The sequence below is a fragment of the Rhinichthys klamathensis genome, unplaced genomic scaffold (genome assembly GCF_029890125.1).
Source record: "Rhinichthys klamathensis goyatoka isolate OS25496 unplaced genomic scaffold, OSU_Roscu_1.1 h1tg000198l_1, whole genome shotgun sequence".
In the NCBI taxonomy this organism is placed as follows: Eukaryota; Metazoa; Chordata; class Actinopteri; order Cypriniformes; family Leuciscidae; genus Rhinichthys; species Rhinichthys klamathensis.
This window is the reverse complement of record NW_026606724.1, coordinates 378753-389181: the sequence shown is the minus strand read 5'-3', so window position 1 is coordinate 389181 and position 10429 is coordinate 378753. Positions and strand designations below refer to the sequence as shown.

At 42.7% G+C, this 10429-nt stretch overlaps 1 protein-coding gene and 1 long non-coding RNA gene across 2 annotated transcripts; both read right to left on the bottom strand.

The window, feature by feature from the left end:
* Positions 1-262: 262 nt before the first annotated feature.
* clec3ba (C-type lectin domain family 3, member Ba) lies at positions 263-6840 on the bottom strand. Its single transcript, XM_056263121.1, has 3 exons — positions 6552-6840; positions 6227-6322; positions 263-826 (listed from the first exon to the last, which is right to left on the bottom strand). The coding sequence occupies exons 1-3, from the start codon at positions 6646-6648 to the stop codon at positions 426-428; spliced, it is 594 nt and encodes a 197-aa protein (XP_056119096.1). The 5' UTR covers positions 6649-6840; the 3' UTR covers positions 263-425.
* A 2868-nt stretch (positions 6841-9708) lies between these two features.
* LOC130096576 (uncharacterized) lies at positions 9709-10217 on the bottom strand. Its single transcript, XR_008808195.1, has 2 exons — positions 10174-10217; positions 9709-10034 (listed from the first exon to the last, which is right to left on the bottom strand). It is a non-coding gene; the product is annotated as an uncharacterized LOC130096576 (long non-coding RNA).
* Between the last annotated feature and the right edge of the window lie 212 nt (positions 10218-10429).

Sequence of the window (10429 nt, the reverse complement as noted above, 5' to 3'; positions counted from 1 at the left end):
AATGATCAGAATATAATCCCACCCACTTAAGCGGTACGAACTGCAGTGGAAAAGCAAACCGAGCTAAAGCGAACCGAGCCGAGCCGAGTCGTACCACGCAGTGGAAAAGCGAAGCGAGCTGAATCGTGCCGCGCTGAGCCGAACCGTACTGAGCTGTACCAGCAGTGGAAAAGCGCCATTAGGTTCACTGCAGTTTAAAGGAGAAAATACTCAGCAATACTGTCGATGGTTTGACTTAAAAGCATATTAAAAACATCATATAGACATCTAACAACATTAAAAGCTTGATTTTCACTACAGGGGGACTTTAAGAGGCATCGCAGTAAAAATAACTCCTTTTTGGATTTTAAGAGTCTAAGGATATTGCAGTGTCCACATACTTTTGTTTGTGTATTATATATGTTTATCATGCATCTACTAAGAGCTTAGACGATGTTGAACTGGCAGATAGATGCCCTTTCACCACGACAGTCCTCGTCGAACCACTTCCCTTTGGCCGTACTGGACAGGATGGCACAGTTCTGGCTGCGGCCCCCGTCAGGCTGATGGGTGATCTCTGATTCCCAGTTCTTAAAGCGTATTGGTGAGCCGGTCTGGTCAGTCCACTCGCCCTCCTTTAATATGTCATTTAAACCCAACCAGACGTGCCCTTCTGGCCCGATGGTCTGCCGGACGTACCCATACAGCTGGTCGTTCTCATCGCCTGAGAGAGGGCTGCTGAGTGTCCCACCTTTTGCAATGCAGTCATCGTTTGCCGAGTGAAAGGTCTTCTTCATCGTGTCTGCAAGAAAACATTTGCCTGGGATCTTGATGCCTTTCAGGCAAACTGAAGAGAGAAGGAAAGAGCTTTAGGATCAAATTTAAGTTAGATCTGTTCGTCCAGGTCATTACACGGTTGTACTGTTATGACCTGTGACTACACAACAGACAACACTGAATTCCACACACGTCATACTCGTGTGTATATATACACTCACCGGTGACTTTATTAGGTACACCTGTCCAACTGCTCGTTAACACTTAATTTCTAAGCAGCCAATCACATGGCGGCAACTCAGTGCATTTAGGCATGTAGACATGGTCAAGACAATCTCCTGCAGTTCAAACCGAGCATCAGTATGGGGAAGAAAGGTGATTTGAGTGACTTTGAACGTGGCATGATTGTTGGTGCCAGAAGGGCTGGTCTGAGTATTTCAGAAACTGCTAATCTACTGGGATTTTCACGCACAACCATCTCTAGGGTTTACAGAGAATGGTCCGAAAAAGAAAAAACATCCAGTGAGCGGCAGTTCTGTGGGCGGAAATGCCTTGTTGATGCCAGAGGTCAGAGGAGAATGGCCAGACTGGTTCGAGCTGATAGAAGGGCAACAGTGACTGAAATAACCACTCGTTACAACCGAGGTATGCAGCAAAGCATTTGTGAAGCCACAACACGCACAATCTTGAGGCGGATGGGCTACAACAGCAGAAGACTCCACCGGGTACCACTCATCTCCACTACAAATAGGAAAAAGAGGCTACAATTTGCAAGAGCTCACCAAAATTGAACAGTTGAAGACTGGAAAAATGTTGCCTGGTCTGATGAGTCTCGATTTCTGTTGAGACATTCAGATGTTAGAGTCAGAATTTGGCGTAAACAGAATGAGAACATGGAACCATCATGCCTTGTTACCACTGTGCAGGCTGGTGGTGGTGGTGTAATGGTGTGGGGGATGTTTTCCTGGCACACTTTAGGCCCCTTAGTGCCAATTGGGCATCGTTTAAATGCCACGGCCTACCTGAGCATTGTTTCTGACCATGTCCATCCCTTTATGGCCACCATGTACCCATCCTCTGATGGCTACTTCCACCATGTCACAAAGCTCTAATCATTTCAAATTGGTTTCTTGAACATGACAATGAGTTCACTGTACTAAAATGGCCTCCACAGTCACCAGATCTCAACCCAATAGAGCATCTTTGGGATGTGGTGGAACGGGAGATTCGCATCATGGATGTGCAGCCGACAAATCTGCGGCAACTGTGTGATGCCATCATGTCAATATGGACCAAACTCCCTGAGGAATGCTTCCAGCACCTTGTTGAATCTATGCCACGAAGAATTGAGGCAGTTCTGAAGGCAAAAGGGGGTCCAACCCGTTACTAGCATGGGGTACCTAATAAAGTGGCCGGTGAGTGTATATGAGAGAATGTTTTCCAGGTACACGTACATCAACAACAAAATCCTGGAGACATTACCCCTTGTGAAACAGAAGTGCTTAACTAACTACATATACGTTTTATTAAATACATAACATTCACATTTCAATATAATGACACTAAGTATATTTTAGTTTACCATAAATGCTTGTCAGTATATTTGGCAGTGCACTTTAACCTTATTTTTGATAGAGGAATTTATGAAATTACATATAAAGATCTACTTAAGTGCATATTAAAAGCTTACTCTAAAAGCACTCTAAGGTTCAGCTAATTGCATTCAATATACATTTAAACTATAATAAAGTTTTATTTAATTTCAATTAACATGCAATTGAGTGTCCGAAAACATTACATTCAGTTCACACTTAAGTCTTCTTTTATTTTATTTCAAAGCATATTATTTTAAAGCATTATTATTTGTAAACTGTAGTTCTCAAAAAGTGGGCCAATTTAGTCCCAAGAATTATTGAAATAGTACACTCTCAACTCAAGTATACTACAAGTACACTAAGTTTAGTATACTTACTACCTAAATTATACTTGGAAAAGATACTTGAACTGAACTTAATTTTATTAAATAAAATGAACCTGAAGTATACAGTACTTCATATTGTTGTGTATCTGAGTGTCAATCATTCAACCAATGTAAATTTGAAAATACCCTAGATGTTGTAACTACACCATTCTGGCTACAAAACGTCTCGGTTATATATGTAACCCTCATTCCCTGAAGGAGGGAATGGAGACGTTACGTCCACGTACCGACGAATTGGGATCTCGCCTGAGAGCAGGAAGATGGGACAGGGCTTACGCCGAGAAAGTCGATCACTGCTGTTCTGCATGACCCATTTAGCGAGACTATTGGATAACACTGGGAAAACGTGCCCTTATGTTTTAAAAAGGATGCTGCGGAATCCGCATCCTACCTCTAGGGAGGTATTACACATATGGACTGGCGTTCGGGCAGCATATGGAATGTCTATGAGGTTGCTCCGGCTCTCAGCCTGAGGGGGCAAGGCATGCCTTGGGTTTAGTACGCCAAGGCGATGGCATGTATTATCCAGTGGGCCATCATCTGCTTGGAGATAACCATTACCTTCTCCTGGCCTCGGTAACAGACAAAGAGCTGGTCTAAGGCCCTAAAGCTCTGCGGTGCGGACAGAGCAAAGCCAGGGATGGGTCTGCCTCATCCAAGGGCAGCGCTTGCAGGTTCAACACCTGGTCCTGAAAGGGAGTGGTGGGAACCTTGGGCATATCCGGGCCTCAGGATGACGTGAGATTTAGCCGACCTGAATTCCAGACCTGGTTCGTCGACCGAAAATTCCTGCAGGTCCCAGAGCCTCTTGATGAAAGCCAGGTTCTTTCTCAGAGGAATACGCCAGGGAGGGGCTGCCGTGAGGAGCATGAGTTCTGGGAACCAGGTCCAGTTGGGCCACTATGGGGCAACTAGCAAGACCTGCTCCTCGTCCTCCCTGATTTTGCACAGTGTCTGTGCAAGAAGGCTGGGGGAAACCCATACTTGCGTAGGCCCCAGGGCCAGCTTAGTGCCAGTACATCCATGCCGATGGAGTAAAACAACTGGCAATGTGACGTATCAGGGGCGGCAAACAGGTCTACATCTGCGTTCCTGAAGCATCTCCATATCAGCTGCACAATTCAGCAGGCCTGGAATCTGAATGGCACGAAGCGACCTCAGATGCTTCTGACTACATAGGAGGAGATGGCGGGGCGAGTTGCGTCATGCGACGAAAGTGCATGATGGTTGATGTACACAACGGTCGTAGTGTTGTCCATACGGACCAGTACGTGCTTGTCTCGTAGCGGTGATTTGAGGAGGCCCAACGCAAGACGTACTGCTAACAACTCAAAGCAGATGATGTGCCAATGCAGTTAGGGGCCCGTCCAAATAACCACAACTGCATGCCTGTTGTACATGGCCCCCCAGCCAGTGGCAGAGGCATCCGTGGAGACCACAGCATGCCTGGACACTGGTTCTAGGGGAACTCCTGCCCGTAGAAACACAAGGTTGGATCACAGGCTGAAGGTTTGGCGGCAGGCCAGGGTGATTGACACTCAGAGCCTGCCGCTCTGCCACGCCCATCTTCGGACTCGGCCGTGAAGCCAGTACGAACCAATTTGTCGAGATAGTTAAGGCTGCGAACGCCGTTTTCTCTCAGAGGAACAAGGGTCGCCTCCGCATTAACATCTTGAACAGGAGCTTGTGAAGGGCCTGACTCAAGACTCGAAGGTCCAAGATTGGCCGTAACCCACCGCCTTTCTAGGGCACAATGAAGTAAGGGCTGCAAAATCCTGTCTTCATATCGGCTGGAGGGACTGGCTCTACCACGTCCTTCTCCAGTAGGACTGTGATATCCGCCGTAGCACAGGAGCACCCTTGATCAGGTGAACTTAACTTGAATGTCCCTGAATTTGGGGGGACGTCGGGGGAACTTAATCGCATAGCTGAGTCTGATGGGAAGACCACCTGGTTCCACGAGTGGGCAGGAAGTGCGTGAGAAGGCTTGGTTGTGTTCTCGAGGCGCACGCTGCTGCCCGCTGGCGTCAGAAGAGGGGACTAAGGGTGGCCAGGCACAGAGTCGCACACAGCCAACTGCGGCCTCTTGGGACCTAGAGATAGAGGAAATTGCTCTTTTATTGAAAATTTGGGTACCAAATTATACAGAAATAAAACCGAACAGAAGATTCTCCACCCGGCACTTCTCAGGGGGAGGGAGTGGTGCGGTCACCATCTCCTGAAGAGCTGTTTCCTCCGTCTCTGGGTCGCCCGTCTCAGGGCCGCTTGTTCTTGCACTTGCCGCCTGGTTTGGCAGGGGCCTAGATGGGCCGACGGCGAGGTGAAGGCAGCAATTGGTCGTCTAGGCAGTATATGCTTGACCGCCTCCGTCTGCCTCTGTGCGGTGGAGAACTGTTGGGCAAAATTCTCCACCACGTCACCGAAGAGGCCGGCCTGAGAGATAGGGGGGTCCAAGAACTGATATTTATCGGCCTCCCGCATATCTGCCAGGTTCAGTCAGAGATGTAGCGTGCAGTGACTTTCATCACTAGTAGGGTGAGGTCCATCGCTGTGTGCATCTCCTGCATAAGCCCTGGGTCAGTACTAGCCTCGTGCAACTCCTTTAAAGCCTTGGCCTGGTAGACGTGCAGGAGCCATGGCATGCAGAATGGAGCCAGTCTGTCTAGCGGCTTTGTAAGCCTTGCCCGTGAGAACGGACGAGAACTTACAAGCCTTGGATGGCTGATGCGGATTACCCCTCCAGGAAGCACTTTTAGGACACAGGTGCAACGCTAGCGTGTGTTCAACTGGAGGAATATGCATGCACCCTTTGGCCACTCCGCCATCAAGGGTAGATGGCGGAGTGAAGTACCAGACCAGTTTTCGTCAGAAAAAGGAACAAACGAACCGCTCAGCTCCGAATTGAAAGGCAAATGTGCGTTGCATCTGCTTCCGTATTTATACCCACGCTACGTGGCGGAGCGTGAGATGCAAATCTCGCACGCCAATCTCCATTGGCTCATTTAGCTTACACTCAAAGGTGATTGGGCTCTTAGGCAAGATCCCAATTCGTCGGTACGTGACGTCAAACATGACCAACTGAAAGGGAAAGTCTGATTTTAAAATGAGACATCAACATTTTTACAACATACCACAAATATTTCATTATATTATATTTTACTAGTGCCCAATTATTTTGAATTTGAGTTTTGAGTTGTTTCGAGACCCAAGAAAAAAAACATGGACACATTAGACTTTCATAGTTTTGATCGCTTTATTATTATTAATACAATTTACAAAAATAATATTAAATAATGTGTAAGCGTAACTTATGACCAGTACTTAACGTTGGCTGATAACAGAATTCTTCCTAAATTCTAACTTTGAAACAAGTATTTTCTTTAAAGCTGCTTTGAAACAGGATGTATTGTGTATTGTGCCAAATAACTTTTTTTAAATATATATATTTCAATCTCTTTATTTGAATTATAGATATACTTTATTCAGTACCTGTTTGTAAGGCTTGTTGTTCCTTCAAAAGATTCAGATCCTGCACAATCTGATCGATCTGTTTCTTCAGCTCCTCAATAGCAGCACTGTTCGACTCTTTTTCGACAGAATTTACACATGATAAACAAACATCGCCAGTTTAAATTCATGGTATGCAATATGTTTTCAAAACATTTAGACTGACTTAACAACTTTTAATTAATTTAGTAAAATACTAATTTTGTCTAATCTAATGTTTTACCACCTATAATGCGAACTATTGCATAAAAACACAAATAGAAATGGTTTATCATTCGTTCATCTTAATAACGCATTTTCTGTTTACCTTTTTTCCCATTCTTTGTCTTTGTAGAGCTCTCCTCCGGGCTGGACCGCACCAGACAAACGACACAAAAAAGAAGCTTGACGGCTTTAAAATCCATAATGCTCACCTTAAACTGTGTGTAGAAGCCACTGATCTGCTCTGCTGAAGTCAAGCTGGCCGTCACGAGCTGCGTAACAGCACGAGGAACAGATGATTTTCATTTAACAGCATGTTGAACAGATCAACACGCCTTTTTTCTGGCACTGCATGGCTGCATTATTGCAGTACTGCACTGCAAGTTATTTCACATCATTATTGTTAGTTATTATTATAATGACAGTAGTAGTATATTGTATTGCACTGCATTATTTACTAGTGGCTTCTTGTTACAGTTGTTAATCATCAATAGTAGGCTAATGTGAAATCTTTGTATTTATCATACTCTGTCCTGTAATTTGCAACCAACACATTTTTATTAGGATCATGAATTTGATTTAGTGTCTAAAAGCATTTTTTATAAAGGTTATTTACATTTGTTTGTGATATTGTATTACATCAGCGCTATAACCTCACTGGGTGGAGTGTCATGTCCGTTCTCCACACTCACAGGCACTTGGCAAGCGTGGGATAATATGAACAACATGATGGGTGTTAACTAGAAGCACATGATGCAGCAGTTATAACCAGTGTTGGGGAGAGGGACTGTTAAAAGTAATGCATTAACATTACGTTATATGCTTTGCACCGAAAGTACAGTGCTTTTTCTCATCTGGGCTGGGCTTTCTTGTTTGTTTTTTAATAATAATAATAAAAGTTATATTACATTTTGGCAAATGTGAAGGGCCTTTCACACCAAAAGTGAAATGAATAAAGCCTCAGACTGAAGGAAATGCAGATTCACGCCTGTACAGTAGAGGGCGCCGCTCAAACAAATAAAAAGAACAAATTAAACACAAATGTGGTCATTTTTGCTTATTTGTATGGTTGAATTGGAACATTGAATGTCAGCAGCAAAGACATGGATTAACTCTTTCCCCGCCAGCATTTTTTATTTATTTGCCAGCCACCCCCAACGTTTTTGAGTATTTTCCCAAGACTTTCACGGCCCCCAGATTATTATGTTGTATGAATATCTGAACATGCAATATATCAAAAGAAACAACAGAGCCTCTGAATTGTATTCTAGCTTCATGCATTCTTGTTTAATGGCAGATTCCCTCTGTGACCACATGCCCCTATGATGCCCTAAATAAGTATTTCTTCCTGGCAATAATACTGGAAAAATGTTCAATATTCTTTCTAGTTAAGACTTAAGTGCCTATAGACTGACTATATACTGGCTCAATAAACCTACCATGAGAAATATTCACTAGCGTAAAAGTGTGACAACTAGCCCCGCTCTCCAGTTTCAAGAGAAACTTGTTGCAGTTGCAGATCACTCACAATAATTTGTCAGGCTTATGAATATTATGGCATTATCCTTCAGGATTTAGCAAATATTCATTTGTCTTTGAAGCAGAAAAGAATGAGAAATAGATCAAGATTTTTTTTTTTAAATATATATTTTATTTTTTGCTTCGAAAAGTATAAATAAAAGTAAGAAACATAAATCGCCATATAGTTTATACATATTATACAAAACTGTCAGACACATTATTAGTATCCGGTCATATTAATTGAACACAAAGACCAAAAGAAACCTCTGATCAGAATTATTGACCATTGATTGCGGTCCAGCTAATAAGTAAGTCTTGTTCTGCAACCAGTTCAACGGGATCTGCACACGAGCAGATCTTACATTCAACACCGGCGCAGAACGCAATCTCAGCATGTAGATTTGTTTAATAAGGCGTAATGTGTGTCAAGTCATGAAAATACGGTCAATGCATAGACTCTCTGCAGTAAAGCTGTTTTACAGTGAACTGATGTTTAGAGACATAAGGCATGTTAGCATGTAAAAGAACAGTAAGTGCACACATGGATGGACTACATGCGCTCAGTGTTGTAGATCAGCGGCTCTCGGCTGGGTTTGCTCCAGGACATCAAGTGGCCAAACACAGTGCCAAAACTGTTTATCGTGCCAAAGTAAATACAATGTTTAAAATCAATATTATCATGAAATGCACAGCCCACACAATATGCCAAATTATTAATATGACATTTGCAAAACTGGCAACATCAGTCTGTCCCAGGGTTGCCAAGTCTGCGGTGTTCCGGTGGGATTGGGATACTTTTAAATTGTTTTCTTTTCTTCTGCGGGTTGAAGGTTTGACATGTTGCATAAGTCACATTTGACTGAATTGCTCGTATCGTAATATTTTACTCCTTTGACAATCATCCAATGATAAAACTGTGCTAGATAATGAGTTTTGTCAATATATTATAAATACATTATGATTTTGAATACTACCGTGTAGTGATTTTAAAGCTGAAGTTGTGTATAACATATAATAGTGACTGTAAAATATATATAGTTTTTGGATATTTTGGAGTGGCATTTTATGATTGTCCATCATTTGTGTCGCAGACCTGGCAACCCTCATCTCTATCTATCTATCTATCTATCTATCTATCTATCTATCTATCTATCTATCTATCTATCTATCTATCTATCTATCTATCTATCCATCCATCCATTTATCCATCCATCCATCCATCCATCCATTTATACATCCATCTATCCATCCATCCATTTATCCATCTATCCATCCATCCATCCATCCATCCATCCATTTATCCATCCATTTATCTATCTATCCATCCATTTATCCATCCATCCATTTATCTATCCATCCATCCATCCATCTATCCATTTATCCATCCATCCATCCATCCATTTATCATCCATCCATCCATCCATCCATTTATCCATCCATCTATCCATCCATCCATTTATCCATCCATCCATTTATCCATCCATCCATCCATCCATTTATCCATCCATCCATCCATCCATCCTTCTATCCATCCATCCATGCATCCATCCATCCATCCATCCATCCATCCATTTATCCATCCATTTATCCATCCATCCATCTATCCATCCATCCATCCATCCATCCATCCATCCATCCATCCATCCATTTATCCATCCATCCATCCATCCATCCATCCATTTATCCATCCATCCATCCATTTATCCATCCATCCATCCATTTATCTATCTATCCATCCATCCATCCATCCATCCATTTATCCATCCATCCATCCATTTATCCATCCATCCATCCATTTATCTATCTATCCATCCATCCATCCATCCATCCATCCATTTATCCATCCATTTATCCATCCATCCATTTATCCATCCATCCATCTATCCATCCATCCATCCATTTATCCATCCATTTATCCATCCATCCATCCATCCATCCATTTATCCATCCATCCATCCATCCATCCATTTATCCATCCATCCATCCATCCATCCATCCATTTATCCATCCATCCATCCATTTATCTATCCATCCATCCATCCATCCATCCATCCATCCATCTATCTATCTATCTATCTATCTATCTATCTATCTATCTATCTATCTATCTATCTATCTATCTATCTATCTATCTATCTATCTATCTATCTATCTATCTATCTATCATCCGTCCATCTATCATATTATTATCTAGTATTTATTTGAACAGGCCTGCGACTCATTTTTGTAGTGTGACCCATCATTTGAGAACCGCTGATTTAGACTTAGATAAACTGATGTTTATCGTGGGATGGTGATATTTGTAAACCCACACCTCTCTCTCTGACAGTAATCACGCAGCATTAGTACATTAGGACAATCCACCTTATTTTTAACATAAGATTAGTAACCTGAATGTGCGAGGCTTCCGAACAAAAACAGTCCGTTATGCAGTTGCAACCTGGTATTTGTTGTCCTATTATT

Excerpts from the sequence above, each read along its gene's own strand:
- clec3ba (XM_056263121.1), bottom strand. The coding sequence starts at position 6,648 with ATGGATTTTAAAGCCGTCAAGCTTCTTTTTTGTGTCGTTTGTCTGGTG. Across the intron at positions 6,323-6,551 it reads GACAAAGAATGGGAAAAAAG|AGTCGAACAGTGCTGCTATT; the intron begins GTAAACAGAAAA and ends CTGTCGAAAAAG. Across the intron at positions 827-6,226 it reads ACAACAAGCCTTACAAACAG|TTTGCCTGAAAGGCATCAAG; the intron begins GTACTGAATAAA and ends TTCTCTCTTCAG.